General features: G+C 42.1%; 1 protein-coding gene across 1 annotated transcript; it reads left to right on the forward strand.

Moving 5' to 3' along the window:
* The first annotated feature begins 211 nt into the window (after positions 1-211).
* LOC139722433 (uncharacterized) lies at positions 212-23,327 on the forward strand. The gene is made up of 7 exons (XM_071633727.1): positions 212-675; positions 3,730-4,310; positions 15,542-15,692; positions 17,935-20,619; positions 21,101-21,340; positions 22,004-22,110; positions 22,745-23,327. The coding sequence occupies exons 2-7, from the start codon at positions 3,918-3,920 to the stop codon at positions 23,246-23,248; spliced, it is 4,080 nt and encodes a 1,359-aa protein (XP_071489828.1). The 5' UTR covers positions 212-675; positions 3,730-3,917; the 3' UTR covers positions 23,249-23,327.
* The last annotated feature ends 1,196 nt before the right edge of the window (positions 23,328-24,523 follow it).

Here is a 24,523-nt window from a genome sequence, read left to right on the forward strand (position 1 = left end):
AAATTCGCATCTATTTTGCTGCCCCTTGCATCGGTCCTGTATTACCCATGACCCGTGCAGCTGAAGTGGGTAACGCGAAAACGCCACATTCCTGATCACTTTATCAATTCTCCCAAACTGATTGGTATTTCCCATGGTTCCCCGCCGTCCGTGGGAAACAACCGTGTAAAATAAACGTAAGTAATTCATCTGGCACGTCGTGCATGTGTATTGTCTATGGGCAGCTGGAGAACGGACAAGAGACGATCGTAAATTCACGTAGAAAGTGACCCGTACTTCGCTTAGGTAGTGTTAAAAGTGCACGAGAGGAACGCAACATCATATTGAATCCTGATTGTACGGGAGAATACTTCAAGTTTGCCCGGGGATGGAACATTTTTGAAGAAAATCGTGCTGATGTGCGAGTGGAATGTAGAGCTACCTGTTCCGTGATCGTGTGAAATTTTATGCTACATGTTGTCACGCATACACAACTTGGATTGTGTGTGCGTGTGTGTCATCAACAATATGGCCACCGCCGTGTCGACTGCTCAGCATGCATTGTTTATGTTCTGCAGCTATCAACAGGAATCATGAATTTCACAGCATACTTGACAGTAGCTTCTCCCTGGTTCCCCCCGTAAAACATTCGAGTGTTAGCTATCGCATCTAGGCGATTTGGTGTATATTTTAGAGGTGAGAATGTTAATAATGCAGATTTGATTGCCATTTTATGTTATTGTAAATTTACAGTGAATACACTACTGTACTCGTCACTACAGAGTAGACAGACATCGAGAATCGGTTTGGGGCTAAATTTATATAGTTCTAGGTCTACGCTTGTAACACTTCAGACCAGCCTACCTATTGAGTGTTGCCAGGAAAACCGATGACCCCAGATGAACACCTTACTGTGGTGGACAACAAATGTAAACACTAAACTGATTACAACGTAATTGACATCTACAAGTTGTATCTGGTGGGTGATGGGCACTGTTTCATGAAAGTTGTCGGCTCGGCCCAGCTCTGACAACTTTTCGCGGTCGGTGAGCGTGCACGTATTTATTCTAAAACGAAAAGTCGATCTCTGACAATTTCAGTCAAATCCTCGGTTTTTGTTGGCTTAGAAGCTCTGGTCATTGTCGGTGACACTGACTGTTGGTTACTATGGTTATGGACCATACTTCCATAGCTAGTATTAATTGTCAAAAGACTGACAAGTTGTCGGGGCTGACAACTTTCATACGGTGTCGCGCCGCGGCCCCTGCCCTGGCCTTTATGACTGATTCGTGTATCCAAAATCATCCTCCCCTGTTCATGGGATCATGTGTTTATAAATAGACTCTTGACATTTTTGTGTGGGAACTCTGTCCCATAGAAACTGAAACGGGAACTCTACTACACTAAATTAAATGGTGCGGCTGTGTACAGAGCAGTTTTGAACTATCCATGCAGGGGACTAGGATCTAGAAACCCTCAAGTTGGTATAAATTTTCCTTTTGTTGGTGTCATTATTTTTTTAAAATCTTTTTTTATGACTGGGTAGTGTTTTGTATGTTACTACACTTACATACATGGATGAACTGATATCTAAGATACCAAATTAATATGTGAACAATATCTGCAATACAGTGTTCTGTGTACATTGAACAAACTGTAGCTGTACAAGATCTGATAGTGATAGAGACCTGTTTTGAAATGATTTCATACTGATTATCATAAGAAGCATATGATCTTACATTGTACAATTACGGTTCAGTTTCTCATACCTAAATTTGACCACCCATGCCAAAATTTGACAGCGCGCCAAAAGGAAACTGACGATTAGTCAAAACTCAAATGTACTCAAATTTTATTAAGTCAGTGTCAGTGTCAGCAGAGATGCCAATGAACAGATTAGTGCAGTAACACCTGATTATATAAAGTAAAAGCTGTAGATGGGAAAGGTACATAGTTAGTCGATGGTCTACAATTTACAGGTGATTGAATGTTCTATAACTTTACAGCACTACAATCGTGCTTGACATTTGGCATCCACAAGGAAACTTAGCCTGTATCATGTGACTGTGATGGTGCTGTATAGCAGTAATCCTAATTCATTTTGCAAATGAAGTTGTGAAACAAATTTTAAAATGCTGCCAGATGATGTACAACTGTACAAACGTGCTAATTGAGCCAATGTGTAGAAGGGCATAGAAATGCGTGAAAATTGATTTTCTCATTGGGTTTAACATCTTTAAAAAATGCATATTTTACAGCTCTACCAGTATTGGTATTTTGCCTCTGAGAAAATTGAGATTACACTTACAGTACTGAATCCCTGCAATTCCTTATGAATTCAAATTAGCAATGAATGATATAGTGATCATGTACAACCTAATTTTATGATTATCTTCCAACATCAGCAATGTCCTAGATTTCTGAATATTATCAAATTTTACTCAGACTACATGCATGTACAATAATTGTACGTGGGGGGGGGGGGGGGTATGACTAGCTTTGTAATGGCAAAGTTGTATAATGTACTGTATGTCTCATGTTTTGTTGGTTCTTTTTTTTTCTGGCATCAACACAATGTGCTTTCAGTTACATGGTTTAAACTCAGTTTCATTGTTTCCTATGTAGATAGAATGTGCATCAAAGAAGGAATTGCTTTTTACCATCCCTCCCCCCCTCCCCACTCCTTGTTTCAAAAAAAAATGCACACCTCGGTAAAGGCAGTTTATGTTGTACAGTTGAAACCAATTTGCAGGATATGATGACAGATTAAAAATTATTGATGTGTATGCACAGACACATTTGAAATGCCTCTCAATGCAAGTGCAGCGATATACTACTGTAGTTATGATTAGTGATTACATGCTAGTATTGGAATATAGTAATTGCTGATTCAGCATTGTAGCACTAGATTAGTGTACCATGGGATACAATATGCACATTGTTTAATCTCCTTTGCTACGGACTGCTTTGAAATTGAAATCTCGTACAGTTTTGGAGCGAGATCTCAGGAAATAGCATTTAATCCATATAGGCCTAATTATTTACATTTGGTACACTGAGTAGCAAGAAAGAAAGAGAGGAAGCTGAGAGGAAAAAAAAGAATAAAAATGCATGAAAATAATTGTGAACAGCCTGTCAAACACCACCTAGACAACACACAAATAGCATTTCACTTTATACAAAATATGAACTGGGTTATGATTTACCTGATTCTACTATATATAAATTGTATACACTTGTACTGTACTTGTATACTGGAAAGTAGGTGTTCACAGCTGGATGCTGTGTAGAAAAGAGAAAATGACAAGTGATTATTGTTTCTGCCTTGCAGCAGTCTGACTTGTGTAATTTACAGCAGGAGTACCTTGATCAGTACAGGGCAAACACTGTACCGGTAATGATGTTTCATGGTTCAAAGTCTAATTCTCCTTGGGGACTGACAGAGGGCATCAAACACAATGCTGAATTACTTACTGTGTAGATTTAATGTTTACCTGTTTCAGTGCATCTGGTGTATTTAACATTACAAGGAAGACCTATTATACAGAGAACATACTTGAATAATTCTACTGAGTGCAGTTGAAAAAAAAAGTAATCTTAAAACAGTTCAAATTCCTAATGATATTGCTTCTGATCATGTAAAGTACCATTGTAATATGATCCCTCCCCCATATGATCATTCTTGTAGTGTGAAATATGTTGACAGATTTTCTCTCTCTATTCTCTTTTCATTTTAATTCTCCCAACTAGGTGTCTACGGATGCAAGTATCACTTTAGGATCACCTCCATGGAATATATAGTGGGAATTTACCCAGGATATATTTATTTCAGAGTGTTGTGTACTTACTGAGGATACGTATTTTCAGACACTTCGTTTGAGTGAAACTAGAGTTTGCAGTTTGGACGGCGTCTGCCCGGCTGACCGCAGAGGAGCGCAATGCAGAAGGGAGCGGATGGCAGTCGGCCGCAGATCTTCCTCGGCAACCACAGGAAAATGCTGCGCGACATCTCGGAGAGTCTCAAGCACCTCCAAGTGAACCAGTCGGGGGACTCCGTGGGCAGCGGCGGCAACCCCTCGCAAAATGGCAACTTTGCCAACGGGAGCAACTCACAGTCCATGGGAGGAGGGGGAGTGGGCAACGGGCAGGGGGATTCCCTGCGGCACCAGCAAGGGGGCAGGAGTCGACTGGCTTTCGGCGGACACAAGGACAAACTGGACAGTATCAGAAACAGTTTGCTGGTGCATGAGATGAACGGGCCAGATAGCGCGGTGATGGGCAATGTGGGGAAGAGTGGCTTTCAGCACCCATCTCCGATTCTCATTGATGAGGTGAGTTAACTCAAGCATTGTGACACAGTGGCCCGAATTCACAAAGGTGGTTTCAACCTACATGTAGGCCATGGTACAAAATATGTACCATGGTCTAAAATTAGCGTGAAATAGGCGTACCTTTGACTCGCGCGAATCAATACGCGCTTGCTACTGGGCGTCTGTTGGTGTACGCAATCTGTCAATCGTGTTAAAATGCAGAAGAAATTTGCATAAACAATGGTTCCAATTGTACCACCTTCGTGAATTTGGGCCATTAGGGCTCATTCTTGCCAAACTCACCCCCTCCCCCACCCCCCACCCCCCCCCCCCCCAAAAAAAAATGTGCTCATCGTATCAATGATGGAATCATACTTGATATTTCTGTGTGTTTTTTAATTTGCCAACAGCACCCAATTCTGGAAATTTGGAAATATAACAACCCCGCAAAATATGGCTTAACAGTATTCGTTGAACTCCAACTCTCAGACCATTCTTGTTCCCATGTACCATTTCTGTTTCGGTGAAGAGTATCATGTGAGCAGAGTGCTGCTTTTAAAAATGATATGTTTGGAATGCAAGCTAAATACAGTATACATTGTATTAATCTAATCGAATTGAGATGGTAGAAACTTTTTTTTTTAAAACTGCTGCTGCAGGTGTTATGTCAGTTTGTCACTCAAAGAAAACAAGGAAGCTTGCAGGAAGACTTGATACAAAGGAAAAGTGACTTCAAAGAATATGTGAATGTACATGTATTTTTTTGTCACTGAAGAATTTGCTTTTAGCATCCTGTTTTATCCCATGTTTTCAAAATGTACATGAAAAGGTAGATGAACAAATTGAATTGATTTCTGTTCCTGTATTGATGTAAAACTACAATAGGTATTACAAATTATTTCAAGTCAAATCTGTGTTTTTACAGTATGGCATAATGCAGAAATAGAAGTCGCAACTATTCAGTCCATTGATGAGAGACAATGGCTTGTTATTGATTCGGCAAAGAAATTCTTTTGGCTGCAGAAATTCCAAGAGTTTTAGGGGGATTAGTGGTAAAGGGCTGCTTTTACTGCTGCCCTTTTGTCACAGCTTTCTGATGCTTGAAGATGAAAGTGACACGGTGAGTGCAGATGGGCTGTGGATTATCTGGGCCCATTGCACTGCATTCCTCAAGTATTGATCTCGCGCTGGGGGTTGCGTGGCTGGGATATCGGTGACGTCACATTCCGGGGGCACAGCTGGAAGTCAATGCACTATTCACTTTAACCTCAGGGGGTCGAGTGCTTCAAGGTGTACATGTACTGTAGACTGGGCCCAGGGGTCATGTGTTAATACCCCTGTGAATCATGTTCAGTTCCAAAAGCCAGCTGTAGATCTAAAACAATGTTCATATTTGTGACCCGCTACAACTAAAGGATCTCCTAAAGTCGCTGACGGGTGAGCCGAGCATGGCCCAGAAAAATGCTATTTTCAGGCCTTTCCTTTGATCATTTAGCTATACATGCTATACATGTCACTGTGACTAAATATCATTGATATTATCAGCAGAGTAACTAGAATTAAAGAGGAAGGCTAGTAACTGATCAGTGGGAATCAGTGGAAATGCTGGGAGATGATTGTTCCAATCCTTATGGGATTCATTCAAGAGTTCATTGTATATCTATTGTTGTGTGAAAATGATTTGCTTCAGAATGGTCTCATATTCAAGTAATGTGCAGTTTAATGCTTCCAGGTTAGCGTCCCTGGTCAGTGACGGAGCATTAATCTGCACATTACTTGAATATGAGACCGTTCTGAAGCAAATCATTTTCACACAACAATAGATATACAATGAACTCTTGAATGAATCCCATAAGGATTGGAACAATCATCTCCCAGCATTTCCACTGATTCCCACTGATCTGTGATCAGTTACTAACCTTCCCCTTTAAACCTGGTAGTGTTGGTACACTGTAGTGTACGTATTATAGAACCTTATACCACTTGTAGTTGTGTAAAATTTAAAAGGCTCATTAGTATAGTCTTCCTTCTAGACACAGTTTTGCATTTCAATTGGATGAGCAGTAAGGCAAGCACTGCATGACTAAATGTTGTGCAGCTCTTGTTCAACAGTGTCATCCAACCTTTTAATACCTTGATGCATACTGTACTGTACTGCACATGTACATTTGATAGTGTACATTTTGTAAGTCCTTGGCCGATTGCCCAGGGCAAGTTAAAATCAAAGTCAGGCAAGTGTCTCACTCAGAACAATGAGAAAAAAATGCTTGCCCAAATTTGACAGCAAAGAATTTTGAAGCCATCTTAATTTTTTACATTCCTCCCCCACAAACCCATGAAATCAACCATACAGAAGCCCCATGATAATAACTGTTAAGCAAATTAGTGATGCAACACACTTTGATTTCATTTCATCAACTTTCCAACATTCATGTAAAAGAAAACCCAATGCAATGCAATGTCATGAACATTGGATCAAACCAAGTCTGTTTAATATTCCAATGTACAATTGTATTCAAGCCTGCAAAATCAACATGTGCTGTTCATTCAAATGATTGATTGACTTTATACCTAAGTGCTTTTCTCTATCATTTTCTTATAATTTTTGAATTTTTGGGGGGCAAATAAAATTCATGTTCAGGCAAGTGTTTTGCAACAATATGAAAGTCTGCTTGCCTGACCGGACTTCAAGTGGTTAAAAAAACCCCCAAAAAGTTATTGCACCTGCTCTTGTTGAAATCAATGGTAGTCTAGTAGTGGTGTTCTGCATTGTGTGCTTTTTTTTGCAACTGTACCACACAGTACATGTACATACAATTGTATACAGTACAAATGTACAATGTAGATGTACAGTAGGCATGGCATGTCACACAGGGTTTACTGTAGATCAGCCGCAACTATTCGTACAATGTGTGGAAGATGGTGACACATGGGGAGGGAATGCACTAAGCACACAGGGCGAGGGTCTGCTTCATACAATGTACAATGCCCTGAAACCGTTGTGCAGCCTTGTTTAACACAGAATGTGCTTTGTAGTACCATGCACAGTTGCAAGTATTTTGCATGCTGGGAACAAGTGTGTTCTTGGAATGCGATGAAAAAAAGAGGGAAAAATTGAGAACAGCCCAGGAACATAGATGGCCATTGTTAGCATTCCTCCACTATTATTCTGTGTTGTCTTTGGTTATAAATCTAACATATTTGAGGGCCTCTGTTTCGTTTTCAGAACGCTTGTGAGTGTGGAACCTGGAATGTATTGCAAAGGTCACAGTTTTGAGTTGAATCTGAATCAAACATACATTGTAGCTATGTGTATAGATCACATGCAGTTTGGAAGAAATGGTTGGTGCAGATTTCATTTTTGTCTCGCCCACCGGAGGTGAAGGCGAGACTAAGGGATCCAAATGGCGTCCGTCCGTCGTCCGTCCGTCGTCCGTCACAAACGTTAAAGTTTACCTGCAAGACTCTCTTATGATGCATAACTTGGCAGCTGTTACAGCAATGGCAGCCACACTTGTGTGATAGAAGCACTAGGGATATCTTCATGTTATGGTGTTGTCAGAGGTCACGTGATGATGTCAAAGGTCATTTGAGGTCATATATTAAAGAGTATGTGCAAGACTCTCTTTTCTATGTTAAAGTTTACCTGCAAGACTCTCTTTTGACAAATAACTTCACGTAAGTTGCTTGGATTACAACCTAACTTGGTTCATAGATGCACTGGGGGTACCTTCATGTTATGGTGCCGTTGGAGGTCACAGGATAAGGTCACAAAGGTCATTTGAGGTCATACGTTAAAGTTTACTTGCAAGACTCTCTTATCACATGTAACTCGACACATGTTGCTACAATGGCAATCAAACTTGGGTGATGGATGCACTGGGGGTACCTTCATGTTATGGTGCCATAAGAGGTCACATGATAAGGTCAAAGGTCATTTGAGGTCATACGTTAAAGTTTACTTGCAAGACTCTGTTATCACACGTACATTGTAACTCAGCACATGTTGCTACAATGGCAATCAAACTTGGGTGATGGTACATGTAGATGTCTCTTGGGAAGTTGAAGGTAACCACAAGGTCAAAGGTAACAGACAGGGGTCAACGAACTTTTAGGGCCCAATGTTAAGTTTTTAGGGCGCATTTCGTTTATGGCTCATAACTTTTGATCCCTTTGTCCGTTTGTAACCAAACTTGGATGGAAGATGTCCCTTAGGGTGTTAAAGGTCACCACAAGGTCAAAGGTCATGAGCAGGTCAATTAACTTCTAGGAGTTATAAAAAATATTAATTCCTTGTACGCGAATGGGCGAGACACAATTTGGCGATTGCCTTGTTTTTAACTAGTGTGTACTCACAGGAAAAAAATGAATCACGCAAAGCTAATTTTGTATGCTTGTGTTTGGGTTTGGGGTTTTTAAACTCCCAAAGTATGCTTGTATTTGGGATTTTTTAACAGCTGTACTCAACCTGAAATACAGTACGTACATAAGCATTATCACCAAAATCCTTGGAGGAATTCTTTACGAGTGTGTATGCCTACACGTGATTGGCTCTTGTGAGCTATTGTATCATCAGGTAATTAGCAAGGTACATGTACACTTGTACGTACAATTGTACTCTGTACAGTAATGCTGAAACATCTTGGCATAAAGTGTAGGCCTACTGAATTGTGATCAGCAAATTTTTGGTCAGCTAGTAGAGGTTTTAGATTTATAGCCATTATATAGCTTTGCAGTATACAGTACACACTTTTGTAGCTGATGTTACTAGTAAATAATAAGTCCCATTTACACTGTATAGTGTAGAACATTGAAAAAGAAAGTCTTAGACCTGTACTCATACAGATGCCACAGTTATGTTGTATGTGTGTTGAGGATTTAAAAGTGATTGAACTGATTGATTCAGTGTAAGAACAATTCCCACTGGACACATTCAGATTAGGGGTGCCCAGAGGTAGAAAGTGAAAGGAAACTACAGTAGACTTTTGCATGTTTGTGTATATTTCATATGCTTGTGTGTGTGTATGTGTGTGTGTGTGTGTGCGTGTGTGTGTCCATGTAAGATGTGTTCACTACATGCATTTGTAGCTGTGATTTGCCATAAATTGTACCGGTATCTACACGTGTATGGATGCAGTCTCTGCGATTGGAAAAGGTCATGGTCAGAGCAGTGCACATGGTTCAAGGGTCAGTACAACGTACACTGTATGCCAAGATGGCTGAATCTTGAAATTTCCATGCTGAACTGCATACCTACCTTTAAATGTAATTGACATGCTGTCACAACTGTTCAAATTCACATCGGTATCTGAATTTTTTCACATACAATGTACAGGTTTCCATAGAAAGGGTAGGGCACCTGAATTCTTGCTTCTGTACATGTGTAGGGCCTACACCTCTGCTTGTCACAAATACAGTGTATACAGCAGATAGTAGTACCAATGTACACTTTTAAAACTTTCTATACCAGTACATGTACTGTATTACCCAACTGCTGAAACTGTTTGTCATACACAGGAACAAGGCATACAACAGTGTACCAGGTGTACAAAATTGTAGGGCCTATACAGTACATGCTGTACAAAGTTGTACATTGTATGCAAATTCCTGGAAGACAAAGGGAAAAACAATTCCTATTGTTTGAGAAATTCCATCAATTCACCCTCTGAAAAGAATGAGTTCACAAATTTTTGAAGATCATGTATTGTCTGACACATGGTGCTTAATCCACTAGAAATCTTCAAGGTGAAGTAAATGTGCAATACAGTTATAATGTGCACACACAATGGATTTGCGCATTCCACTTTTTTGCTGTTGCAAAATGATGGCCTGAAGTGCAGTGTTACATATTGTGTTTATACTCTGCTTGCACCATAATGGTGCAGCAGGGTACCATTCTGGGCTGCCTACAAAGATTTCCATGAATGTTGCAAGTTAGTGGGGAACAAAGCTGGCCTCCCCCTTTTCCAGACGGCTCAATTCCCCAGCCCTGAGGGAGGGAGGTGAAAGTTGATGGAAAATCCACAAGTCAGCCGAACAGAGCTGTATTTTATAGCGTGGAGGGAATGCTTGAGATAACATCTGGCAGGTCAAACCGCCAGTGACCCTGGCCTTGATTCGTGCAACCACCTGGCCAAAAGGTCAAATTCCTGAGTCTGCTGCTTTCTACTATTCTTGAGATTGAAACTAAATAGTCTTTCTTCCAGGCCACATTATACAAATTGTACCTTCCTCAGTTTATGATTTTTACATTCCTGTGCAATACAATGTATCAATGATTTGGTGTAGAAATTGGCCACTAGGCTCAACATGTAGGCCTACAGAGTAGCAGCCACCTGTTCAGTAGTGCCCACTCCTTGTGAAAAGTTAATTCTAAACATCAGGAACGGAGTGTAGGCTACTGCATTGTGCAAATTGACAAATTAAATCATACAACAAAAAAGAGAATTATGTGTACATTGTATGTGAAATATGAAAAATCTACATCTAAGGATTTGCTTGTACAAGTTGTTTGGTGTACAGTATATTCTTACAAGCTAATGATATACAACTGTATTGTAGGCCTATAAAATGAATTCTTACAAATGTACATTAAGTTGTAGAATGACAAATTATACTTTTGGTGTGTTATTATGGTACATACTGTACAAGCCAGTGCACAGTTTCACTGGCAGAGGAGGTCGTACTCTACATAAAGTGCACATGAAGAGTACGCTGTACAACACAAAAGACATATGTATATATACAACATGTATATCTCATACAAGGTACATGTACATCTCATACAAGGTACATGTACATTTGTACATTACAGTTGTATATGAATCATGGCGGCCATCTCAAAGTGTCCATCAGACACTGCAAAGTTGATGACTTTGTAGTACCGTAATCAAACAGCCCTACCATTTGTCAATTAGAATCTACAGTACATTGTTCCACTTGAAGTAAAGTTCTATAATCTGTGTACATACATTGTACGTGTACTTCTCCTATAAAGCTTGTGCATCACTGCCAGAGGTCTGTATTCTTTCTTTCTTTCTTTCTTTCTTTAGTGCAAATTCTCATTTGCAGAGAGTTTGAAGTGCTATTTGTGGATTTTTGCCAACCTCTATGTTCCGGAATATATTTTTAACATGGTCCTCTGATGAACCATAATACAAACGTACATGTAGGCCTATTTTCTGTTTGTAGTCCTTCAGTGACTGTATTATTGCAGCCACTTTCTCACATGGCTTTTATAAAAGTACCTTTGAGGGAAGTTTTTTTTTTTCTTCTTCTTCTTTTGGCTATTTCTATATGCCTTTTTTTTTGCACTGAGTCTGGACAATGCCACCACACTCTGACACAATGCCAGAGCTCTGCTACTTGTACCTGAGCAAATAAATGAATCATAGGGAAAATATGACAAGGAGAACGAGAGAGCTGTCACGCTCTAAGAGAGAAGATTGTGAGGTTCCATTATGCCATCATGTCCCACTTTGTCCGATGCCTGCCTTTGTCCAGCTTTTGGAGTTTACAGATCCTCTCTTCATAGCAACACAGGTATTTGCCCAGCTCTGTTGAGGGAGGGAGAGAAAAGATAGAGAAAGAAAGGGGAGAGAGAGAAGAGAAGAATAAGAACAAAATAGAACAAAAACAAAAATCCAATTCATGTCCTTTCTTGGTGTCAGTACAATTGTCAGCCAAATGCTATTCATGCTTGGAGAAGACAAAGGATGTAACATCCCTGAAAAGTTTGAACGCTATTCTGGGTAAGGGGTCTTGTGTAACAGCAAGGCTAATCTTCCCAGTTTGGGGGGAGGCACTAGTCTCGCACAGCTCAGCCTGCTTTACGGACAGTATTCCCAGATTGCGCAGGTGGCACCATCATCGTGCGTCTGTTCGATCGGGCACAGGCGTGTTGCGGGTCTCCTAAGGCACAGGCACAGACTAGTTCGGCAGGCAACAAACCAAATAGGTCAGATCAAAGTCTTGTGGTCCTATTGTCAGGAGGAATAATAGAGTCAGGAAACGTGCCACATTCCAGACATACTTTTGATGGGAGCTGCTGAGCACAAGTGGGAGTAGTATGAGTTGTTCCAGACCTCTTTTAAGCTCATCCTGACCATGATACAATTTACCGACAATGCCCAAGCATTGTTGAAGGCTTTAGGCCAGACTTGAATGTAATCCATGGTATACATGGTTGAAGCATTGATAAAAATCACAGGTAGAAGGGTTCCTGTGCTCCTAGGGCCTCTCATGGTCAAGCAGTTCGGGTACCCAGTGAAAATGGGACTAGACTTTAAACCTATTTATGAGCTTTCTTTTTTTCTCCATTATGTAGAATTACCTGACATGCTCTTTGTATTCTGTGCCTACATCTGCTCCCTTTTTTGTTATCTGATGGGATTTTCCATCTCAGAGGAGATTTACTACACTTTGTCTGCATTGCCTCTGCAACATCTTTGTAGTGTAGACATTGTAGGGCCTATAGATTTGTAGTTTGACGTAAATCAAGCTTTAAACAACTCTACATGTACGTGAGAGCCTTGGTTTTTTTTTTTCAGTATCTAATATCATGGTCGCAAATTCCCCCCCCCAAAAAAAAAAAAAAAGAAAAAAAAAGTTGGAAAATGGTATTGCCACCAAAATCAAATCAGATCAGATCTAAGAATGAATCTTCAACATGTAAGGCATTCAAGTGATCTACAATTGTGTAAGAATGGATTATTGTTTAGGTCTGATCCAATGGGAAGAAAACAAGAATATAAAGTTATGGTCAATATGCTGGAGGTCATGTCCAGTCATGAATGTAGGATTGTATTATATCCTTCCATATGTTTTTACTTTAAGAATTTGATCGTCTGTAGGCTATACTATGAGTTACATGTATCATACACCACAAAACAGCTGTAGGAAAGATACATCCATCAAACCACATTGTGCTTTGGATAAAATAAAGTGAGATCATTTCACCAAAAAGTATTTAAAATCGTAAACTCAAATAAGTTTAATGTCCCTTGTCCCTCTCATGTGTTACACTATTATTACCATGCATGGTACATGTACACTTGTACATTGTATGCAGCTCAAATTGTTACAAACAGTTCGTGTTGTGTAATTAATGTTCCATCTAGTTGTTGTACTGTACACCTGTACATATGCAAGCACAAAGGGTCCTACAGAACTTGTATTACATACACAGTACGATTTGTATCTTCTTCTATTGACAGTGCAGCTGTAATGAATTTTTCAAAACCATGTCTAATGTGGGGCACATTTTCAGTATTCAGGTGCCAAATAAAGCAAAGGCGCTGCCTAAATATTTCTACCAGACTTGCCCAACGTGGTGAAGACTATACTGTAGATTCATACAAATGTGTCATAGGCAGAGGACTTGTACGCCAGGAAGGAGTAGTTGGACCAAAATATTGTTAAGACCATGCAGATTGGTTAGAGATGTACAGATACATTGTATAATTACATAAGATTGTGTGACTCTGGATGGAAGGTGCTATAGGCAAGAAGGCAAAGCCAACACTGTCCATGGCTAGGATATTTGGAAGTGGGTCACGCAGTTTGACGAGAGTGCTGAGAATGCAATGCCGAGCGGTAACAACCGTCTCAGACTATGTGTGCAGTACAGAGTCACGGCACATGCCAGGGATGCTTGTCGCATGTTTCAGTCCAGTGACATCAAACCCAGAGCAGAGTCAAATTCCAGTTGTCCTTCCCCCCCCCCCCCCCCCCAGTAATGGCCTCTGTTAAAGAGCCGAGGTGATGTGTTGGTGAAATGATGGAATTTCGAAGAAATCTGTTTATGAAATCAATCATACAGATGATGATGATTGCTAAGCTAAATTCAAAATTACCAGATTGGAAAAGACTGACAAAAAATGGACAAAGTTCACTTGCAAAAACTTCACTAATAAAATAATCAAATCTTTGATCACAGATTTTGTTGTTCTTACTTGATGATTGGATAGTTTGTTACAAAAATGTAGTGTGTTGTCTCAAAATATGTTTAGCAAACTATCCTTGTATGTTGTTTGTATGTGAAGATCTTGATCATAGTGTGATTGTCTTCTCCAAATCTCACGTGCATTCACTGTGTGATACATTTACATTTGTACACTACAGTATGTACAATGGTGTATTTCAAGAAGATGAAAAGAACAGCCATCTTTCATTTCAGTATTAGGGTCTTGTCAACAGTCAGTTACACAATAACTCTGCATCTATAGGGTAAAGGGACGGGTAATCCTTTAAAAATCTATCAAACACAGGCTCATTTTAAAAAGCACTGTGAAGCCTCTTCTTTGAGCTTAAAGATCTCTACCGATGTACACACAGCAGGCATAAACATTTTAATAGAACTTTTATTACGTAAATCATGATGTGTCTTGAGAAAACTGTGTGATTTGAAGACTATACTTTTTTGTATACTGTGTGTATGTCAACACAGGTACATGTACAGTAAGTGATAATACATATATGGCATGCCACTGATGCCTGCCAGTATATTGTGAGGTTTCCACTGACAGTAAGGTCTGTAATACAATGAATATCAAACTTGTGTTGTAATATGATAATAATAATTGGTATTTAATGTGGAAAAGCTGAAGAAACAGCCATTGGTTTTGGACTCTTCACGTGTTGCTCTTCACTATTAAAGTTTGTCACTTACAATGTACGATGTACATGTAAGATTTGCAGCATTCCTCCTTTCTAAGCTAAGGGAATTTTATGTACTTGCAAGCATTTGTAGCATCATTATTATCTCTTATTATTATCAATGTTGTGATTATCATTTTTTATATAGCAACAAGCAATGAGAAAATGACAAAACTGCATGTAATTGTAACTTCATTTGTTTTTGTTTGTTAGTTTGTTTGTTTGTTGTTGTTGTTTTTTTGGGGGGGGTTGTCAGGAAGGCTATTAAACATGGGGGGTGTTTCATAAAGCTGTTCATAAAGTTATGAACAACTTAAAAAACGAGCGACTGGTAATCAGTTCTGATGTGCTATACATGTACTTATCAGAATTTCCATTTTCAATTCAGCACAAGAACTGATTACCAGTGGCTCGTAAGTTGTTCGTAACTTTACGAACAGCTTTATGAAACAGGGCCCTGTTATCCTCTCAGTTTCTTTGGCAAATTCCTTCTTCTTTTACAGGCTGTACATGTATGCAAAAAGAGTGAATACAAGTTGTACATGTTACATTTCAACACTGATTCATTGTTGGTTTTCATATATCCTGTTTCTCAGGATGGTGTCCCGAGCAGCGGCAAGGTCTCCCAGCTGTCCCGTCTCTACCAGAAGCCTGGGGACTCGCCGGACAGCACGAGGGAGGGCAGCTACACCAGCAGTGCTGATAGCTCTCCAGTGATCAATGGCGGACTCCGCTCGTATCCAGCAGGTGAGTACTGGTGGGGTTGTAGAAAATAGCAGCAACAACTACAAAGAAACAGTTACAACAAGAAACATGAAATCTTAAAGGGATGGTATAGTATTGGTGGAAATGGGAATTGGGCTTTTAACTTTTTGTGAGATACCAGGAAACCACTTACATAATGGTACAGAGCATACCATTCTAAGAGGAATTCAAAGTTTATTTGATGAAAATCGGCTTTGGAATGGCTGAGACATCCAAAAACAAAGTAAAACAAAGTGATCGTAATGAAAGGTGGGTCCCACCTTTTATTATACCCCCGCCAAACGAAGTTTGAAGGGGGTATATAGGAATCAGCGGACGGTCGGGCGGTCGGGCGGTCGGGCGGGCGGTCGGGCGGTCGGGCGGTCGGTCGGGCGGTCGGGCGGTCGGGCGGTCGGGCGGTCGGTCCGTTGCAAATCTTGCGTCGCGAACTACTTCCTCAGTTTTCAACCGATTCCCATAAAACTTGGCACAAATGTGTGCCTTGGGTTGTAGATGTGCAAGACATATTTTTTGACAGTACCCAAAAGTACGTTGCCATGGTAACGGCATATTATGGGCAAAAATGGGTACAAATCTTGCGTCGCGAACTCCTCCCACAGTTTGTGATCAATTTTTATGAAATTAGGTACAGATGTTCATCTGAATATGTTAATGTGCAAGACACATATTTCCGCAGTGGCAAAAAGTGCGTTGCCATGGTAACGGCATGTTATTGGTAAAATATAGGGCAAAATGCTTCTTGGCAAAACTGCTTCATCAGTGTTCTTCCAATTCTCATGGAATTCATATTGAATGTTTGTCTTAGGATATAGGTCAGCATGACACATTTCTTGACAGTGACAAAAAGTATGTTGCCATGGTAACAGCTCACATATTATGAGCCAAAATGATGGAAAATTTTGTGTTGCAAACTACTTCCTCAGTTTTTGCCCAATTTTCATGAAACTTGGTACAGATGTGTGCCTTTGGTTGTAGATGTGCAAGACGCATTTTTTGACAGTACCCGAAAGTACGTTGCCATGGTAACGGCATATTAATGGCAGAAGATCAAGGAAAGATCTTGCGGATTTAACTACTTCCTCAGTTTTTTGACCAAAGCTTATGAAATGTGGCACACACCTTGATCTTGGTGGGAAGATGTGGAAGACATGTATATTTTTCGGACGTGTCGGAAGCTGCGTTGCCATGGTAACGGCATATAAATGGCAGAAGATCAAGGAAAGATCTTGCGGATTGAACTACTTCCTCTGTATTCGACTGAAGCTTATGAAATGTGGCACACACATTGGTCTTGGTGGGAAGATGTGCAAGACATATTTTTTGGACATGTCGGAAGCTGTGTTGCCATGGTAACTGCATATTAATGGTGGAAGATCAAGGAAAGATCTTGTGGATTGAACTACTTCCTCAGTTTTTGACAAAAGCTTATGAAATGTGGCACACACAATAGTCTTGGTGGGAAGATGTGCAAGACATATTTTTCGGACGTGTCGGAAGCTGCGTTGCCATGGTAACGGCATTTAAATGGCAGAAGATCAAGGAAAGATCATTCCTTGGGTAAGACTGTCGTCATGGGGCGGGGGTATTAATCACCTTAAGTGATATTTCTAGTTAAGATTGCTCTGTTTTAGGTATCTCAGCCATTTCAAAATCAGTTTTCATCAAAGAAATACTGAATTCCTCCTGGAATTACATGCTCTTTCATATTTCATAAGAGATTTCTCAGTATCTCACCCGAAATGTTAGAAACCTGAAGTAAGGTCTCAACCAAACAATACAATCCCTTTAAAGATAAACAGATAAACTGCACTGCAAACAGTCGGCATCCTAACACTGCATGAAGCATTTGTGTGTGTGTGTGTGTGTGTGTGTGTGTGTGTGTGTTTGTGTACTGTATGTGTGTGTTTGAGTCTCGCATTAACTCTCAGTGTGTTTTCAAGGACTACTTCCAGATGATCCTGATGTAGTTTGAGGATGAAATTCCATGAATAATGTCTGGTCTTCCATTGGATGATGCATGAAAGACTTGGTTGTGAAGGTCATTTGATCTTTTGTCAAAATATGTTAGCTTGTGCATCGTGAAAATTTTGCTGAATGCAGTACTCCATACCTGTACCTTTACAATGCTGTAAAGGACAAAATATAATCAGTTTAGCTGTTTTTGAAAAAGGTAATCAGAGTAGTAATGTGTGAGTTATTTTTTCTCTTGTGTGATCTGACTCAGGTTATGGGTTCAAGCGGAAACACAGCTACGAAGACAGAGTGCAGAGCACTACCAGAGCAGCTGTGGACGCCCACAATCAGGCATATGGCCATCAGACATCACAGCAGCAAATCTATGTTGGTGGTGACAATACCCGCAGTCTTTCTTCGTCAGTATCGTCAAACAACTCGTTCAGTGATGGCCGGTCCCCAGTCCAGCTCCAGGCCCATCATCCGCACCAGCAGCAGCAGGGGCCTTCGGGTTACCCCGGTCGATCCTACACCTCCACCGTGACCCTTGGCGACACCAACCCCCATAACTCACAGGGCTTGGCCGTCCAGGGAGGGCTCGCTTCCAACGGAGACAGTAGACTTCAGTCCAAGTGGAATGCCATGAAGCTGAGTGGCTACGCTGGCAATTCAAGAGACTCTGGTGGGCAGATGCATATAAATGCTGCCCGAGTACCGAACAACATGCAAAGCACAAATCATCACAGAACTAGCCCGGCCATGGACCGGACAACCCCGGTCAGTAGTGGATCCTATGGGAACAACAGATTGCATGTGGGGAGGAATGGGGAACTGATCCAGTCATATGTTAATCACAATGGAGACAATGCAGGATATGTGTCCAGCTTGACAATGAATAGAGTGCCCAGCGCAGCTGATGGTGGTTATAGCCGCATTACCATAAATCCAGAGGACAGGACAGTTAAGAGACAAACTGTAAATATTGAAAGCACGGAAACCTTTCTACGTATTTCAACAACGTCATCGACGACGTTTTCATCTGGGAAACAGCTGAATATGGCGGAACCCATGTCCACACACGATCCTCCACCGTATCCCCAAGGGAGAACATATAATGTGCAAGCAGCTACAGCAGCTGCCCAGACCATGTCGCAGTCCAAGGGCTACAGTGCAGTACCCAGTGGGAACTTTGCTGGACAGGGGTCAAATCAAATGATGGTACAGCGTAACACCCACACGGGGTCTAACGTAAGCTACACTAGTCAGGGTTCCAGTGCGTCGAGCCATCTCTCTGTGCCACCAAGTGCTGCACAGGAGCAGCAGCACCGGAGCTCAGCTCATATCATGATCCTGCCACCCGACAATCAGCCCAATAATTTGGGCATGTACAGCCCGGACATGATAAATGCCATGATCACCAAGACGCAGCCACCCCCCAGCTATGAGCTGAGCACCCAGCACCGACAAACGCCGCCAACCATCCAGGCACAAGCTGGGCATGTTGGGGGTCCAATGCAGAGAGGAGGGACTCCCAACATGACGCAACAGCAGTACAATGCAGCTAGATTAACCCCACAGAATGGCCAGAGTCAAGTTGGCAGTGGCTCCATGTTTAAACCCATTCAGTCCCACATGGGTGGAAATGTTGTGCAGATACAGACTCAGCCACCACAGCACCACCAACCTCAGCCAATGCAGCACCATCAGCCGCAGCCAGCTGTCGTGACCATAAGTCGCATCGACCCGCACAGTGAGCAGGCGGGCAGCAAACCTCCTCCGCCATACCGACCTGCTCTGCCCATGCAGACCAACATTGGGGACATGGGGGTTATGATCCCCAAAGACTCACAGCTCAAAGTGCCTACCCCAGTCCCTGCTGCTGTCAGCACCACCACAGCGATGGCAGGGACTGGCTACACGTCACCACCCATTTTACAATCAGTAAGAAGCACCACAGTGCAGAAACCTATCCTCCAGACAGCTCATGGACCAGATCAGGCACCTCCTGCTCGAGGCCCCTCACCGGACACAGTCAGCACTCAGAGCAGTCAAAGCACCCAGAGCACCCACAGCTCCTCCACCAGATCTGAGTCGCCCCTCATCAGACCGCCCTCTCCGATCTCAGAGATATCAGACAGCACAGAGCTTGAGAGTGCCTCCAGTGAATCCCAGCCCCAGGAGACAAGCAGGATAGAATCCCCTGTTCCAGAACGCCGCAACAAAGGCAGGCACAAGGAGAGGTACGAGCCTCGGGTGAAGACGTACTCCCCGCAGGCGTACAAATTCTACATGGAGCAGCACGTGGAGAACATCCTGAAGTCTCATAGGCAGCGACAAACCCGCCGCATGCAGCTGGAGGCGGAAATGCAGCGCGTTGATCTCTCCGCTGTGGACCGGGATCAGATGCGGCGCATGCTGTACCAGAAGGAGTCAAACTACCTCCGGCTCAAGCGGGCAAAGATGAACAAGTCCATGTTCAAGAAGATTAAGACCCTGGGTATTGGTGCCTTTGGAGAGGTGGCCCTCGCCAGGAAAGTGGACACCGATGCTCTGTACGCTGTCAAGAAGTTGCGCAAAGTGGATGTTCTTCAGCGCAATCAGGCAGGGCATGTCAAGGCTGAGCGCGATATCCTCGCTGAGGCAGACAATGAGTGGGTGGTCAAGCTGTACTACTCCTTCCAGGACAAGGACAATCTCTATTTCGTGATGGACTACATCCCTGGAGGGGACTTGATGAGTCTCCTGATCCGGCTGGAGATCTTCGAGGAGGACTTGGCGCGGTTCTACATCGCTGAGCTGGTGCTGGCCATTGAGAGTGTCCACAAGATGGGATTCATCCATCGAGACATCAAACCAGACAACATCCTCATTGACAGGGATGGCCACATCAAGCTCACAGACTTTGGGCTCTGCACTGGCTTCAGATGGACTCATGACTCAAAGTACTACCAGAAGTGTAAGTCCTGTTTCTACCTCTTGAAATATATCATATAGTTTACTTTTTTGAAGTAGATGATATGGGGTAGTGATAATTGTCCCCCCCCCCCCCATATGATGAAGTTTGTTTTTATTTTACATTGTGATAAACTTTTTTGTCGTGCGCGCGTTCTATTAATATCAATAAACTGCTGGATTCTAGACACATTATCATAATAAGAAAATACTTGTGTCTGGATGCATTCAAATAATACTCCTAAGTATTAATGTAGATGTCAGCAGGGAAAACTTAACATGGTGCATCACCCATTTACAGTTTCAGTTGATTTATAACTTACATAGATCTGTAGCATTATGTTGGTTTTGTTCATTTACTCTGAACTAATATCAAAGTGTCAGGTGCATTAAGAGTGTGATTTGAAGCACCTCGTGTGTGCAAGCATCTGAGGACTTAGATGGTTAATACAAATGCTTATTCTTCTCTTACCATGCCACTACAGCTGGACATGCCAGGCAGGACAGTATGGAGCCCTTTGACACCAACGATGGCGGGAAGTGTCGCTGTGGCCAGCACTTTGGCAAGGATTGCAAAGAGGACGTGGACCTCAAAACACTCGGACAGCGCCCTCTGAAGACCCTGGAGCGACGGCGGAAACGGCAGCAGGAGAGATGCAAGGCCCACTCCCTGGTGGGGACACCTAACTACATCGCACCGGAGGTTCTCACGAGGATCGATAATGGTAAACATCAGGCTCAAGAGCACCTTGGAAGGGGTGGGGGGCAGTGATTTCATCTTGCAGATGGCTGTTAAAGCAGAACCGAAAATTTAAGAGTGCTTTTTGTTCTTGCTGAACCAAAAAGCAGTATTTCTGCAACAATCAAAAGGTACATAAATGTCTCGTGGCAGTTGCTAGCAGAATAGCTTGTAAGAAAGAACTCTGATGTGCAGCAACCTTTGCAGTGTATAATAATAACGATAATAAGGTCTTATTTACCAAGGGTAGCCTCTTTAGTGTTTCCTCTGTTCTACCAGAGGGTCCTTCCATAATTATTACCCCAGTGTTGCCAGGTACCCATTTATACACCTGGGTCGAGAGGGACATGGTGGGTAAAACATCTTGTCCAAGGACGTAAGCACTGGGCGGGATTTGAACTCGGGTCCTCCGATCGGGAGTCAGGAGTCTTATCCACTATGTCACAGCGCCCCCATACGCCCCCATATATGAGGAGAATAGCAAATAATTGCTTTGATTTTCATTCATTACCAGTGAATTCTGTTTTGAGTTAAGCTGCAGTCCCTTAGTGTGATCCATTTATGAGTGTGTGATATGAAAAAAATTTAATATTTGGCTGAAGTCAACTGATTGTCCAACCATTCTCCCATGTTTCACCTTCTCTTCCAGGTTACACCCAACTGTGTGACTGGTGGAGTGTAGGAGTGATTCTCTACGAGATGCTGGTGGGACAGCCCCCCTTCCATGCCGACTCACCTGCTGAGACGCAGTGGAAGGTACCACTACATGACCTTCATTCTTAAAGATGAAACTGACCTCTGGAATAATTTTTTTTTATTTCAGAATGGAAAGACGGCTTGAAAGTGATGTCAGTATTTATATCCACAAAATAGATGTTGATATTCTAGCCACCGCATAAATCAAGGAAAGCAAGTGGTAGGGCCTGTGCTCTTTGGTATACAATTCAGACACAGTGTTGCTGAGTTTCTTGTATATTATCCGTAAACAGTCATTGTCGTGAGATGCATGGTCAGAACCTCTTTTCCTTCTTTTCAAATTGGCACAGAAACATTTATGACACGTTGCAGTGTATTGGTTAAACACACTTGGCATGAACCAGTACAATTGCAATACAATGGCTTACTGAGTAAGCTCAATTTACTGTGCACAGGTTTCAGATAGGACATGCAATTTAAAGGTAAAGGTTAATGCATGTGTTGCCATTACTGAGCAGTTTGTCTCATAAATCCAAGAAATATCTTCCCTGTAAATGTTAGGGTGACTGACAGATGAATAAATTATTTCTGCATGTCTGTGTCTGTTAATGTCCGCAGACAGGTAGGATGAATTCTCGTCATGGCCTTCCGTTTTCGTTTATTTCACTTTGTGAATCTTTTTCTTTTTGTCCAGGTCATCAACTGGCTACAGTGTCTTCACATCCCGCCACAGGCCAAGCTCAGCCGGGATGCCTCAGATTTCATCCTGCGGCTCTGCACGGGGCCGGAAGACCGGTTAGGGAAGAATGGCGTCCTGGACATCAAGTCCCATCCTTTTTTCCAGACCATCGACTTTGACTCGAACATCCGCAAGATGAAGGCCCCGTACACGCCCACCTTGCGTCACCCGACGGACACCTCAAACTTTGACCCAGTCTCGCCAGAGAAGCTGCACGGCTCAAACTCCAGCACGGATAGCTGGGACAGCAACCCCAGCGAGGCAGAGAGCCACCGCCAGCAGCCCGACCACGCCTTCTTCGAGTTCACGTTCCGGCGGTTCTTTGACGACAACGGGCACCCGCACCCGCTGCCCATCGACATTGATTCGTCGCCGGGACCGGAGCAGATGGAGAGGTCGGAAGGGGATGGCGCCGCGGCGCAAAATAGCCTTGACATGCAGGAGATGGTGTACGTTTAGCAAGCACCCTTGACTCACCAAGCAATGTCCGACATTCAAAATTCTACCATGGGTACTTTATGAGTGATGATGAGACGTAATGCCTCACACCCCCCCCCCCCATCCCCCACTGGACGTTGATGTCTTCTTTTCTCATTTCTGTCACGATCTTCATGTCCCTTTTAGAATTTGCAGCACCTGTCCCCCGGATTAAACACTGCAAACTTGTGTAATACGCTGAGAATGCAATACACTGTGAGAGTCATCATATAGAAATAAGTTTGTCAAGATAACGAAATTTACGGGGCGTCGATTAGCCATAGAAATCAATTGCGAACTAAAAGTTTGCATAATGTTTAATGGGTTGGGCTTGATATGTCAAACCATCAGTATGTAACAGCATTTGATCAAATAGATTAGCTCCATGAGTATGTAGTTGGCAAAGAACGTAATAACCACAGTCATGGTGAATTGCATGGTTTTTGTGCCGCAGTAATTAGCATCACGGTCATCACCCATATTTTCATACTTGGAGCTGTGGGGGGCTTCAAACATCGATACATAGGAATTTGTCACACAAGTGAAATCCGAGTACTATATCATCGATAGCAGACATCTTTTGTTCAGGCCAATAATCAAAGGGAAATGTGGTGAATATTCTTGATTGATGTTTCATACCGCATACCTTAGGATTGGTCAGCTTTGCTTTCATGTGTGATTGGGCCGAAAATATGTACGTGCAAACATATGCACTGTGTTGTCAAATGTAATGCTGGTATAGCCCACAAGTACTTTCTGTCATGAACAAGTCAAAGTGAAAGTGTATTTGGGATAGTTTTATAGCCAACCTTTCCAGGTAGATTGCTCATATCTTTTATTCAATCGTACTAGAGACCGCCTGCTTTCCAGGTAGATTGCTCATATCTTTTATTCGATCTTACTAGGGACTGCCTGATCTAGGGGTATGCTCCATCTGAGGTGAGTGGTTTGATGGTTTAGATGAGACATGCCTTCTAGCCATTGATTAGTAAAATAATCATCAAATTGTCAAACTTTTGATGAATATTCTGTTATATCAAGTACTGGTAGATGCTGCCCGGGCAGAACGTATTCATTGAGTCTATGGAAATTCCTTGGCATTTTTACCTGCGTACTGATCAGTACTTAAAACCAGTTCTGCTATTCGAAAGTGTATTCAGTGGTAGATTGCCTGAAATGCAAGTAATTATTAAAGAAACATGCCATTCGCTTAAAAATCAAGTACTACTGTAGGTATTCAGCATAATTCATTAGAAT

The sequence above is a fragment of the Diadema antillarum genome, unplaced genomic scaffold (genome assembly GCF_040938485.1).
Source record: "Diadema antillarum isolate AM-2024a unplaced genomic scaffold, OU_Dant_1.0 scf00000165, whole genome shotgun sequence".
Classification (NCBI taxonomy): domain Eukaryota; kingdom Metazoa; phylum Echinodermata; class Echinoidea; order Diadematoida; family Diadematidae; genus Diadema; species Diadema antillarum.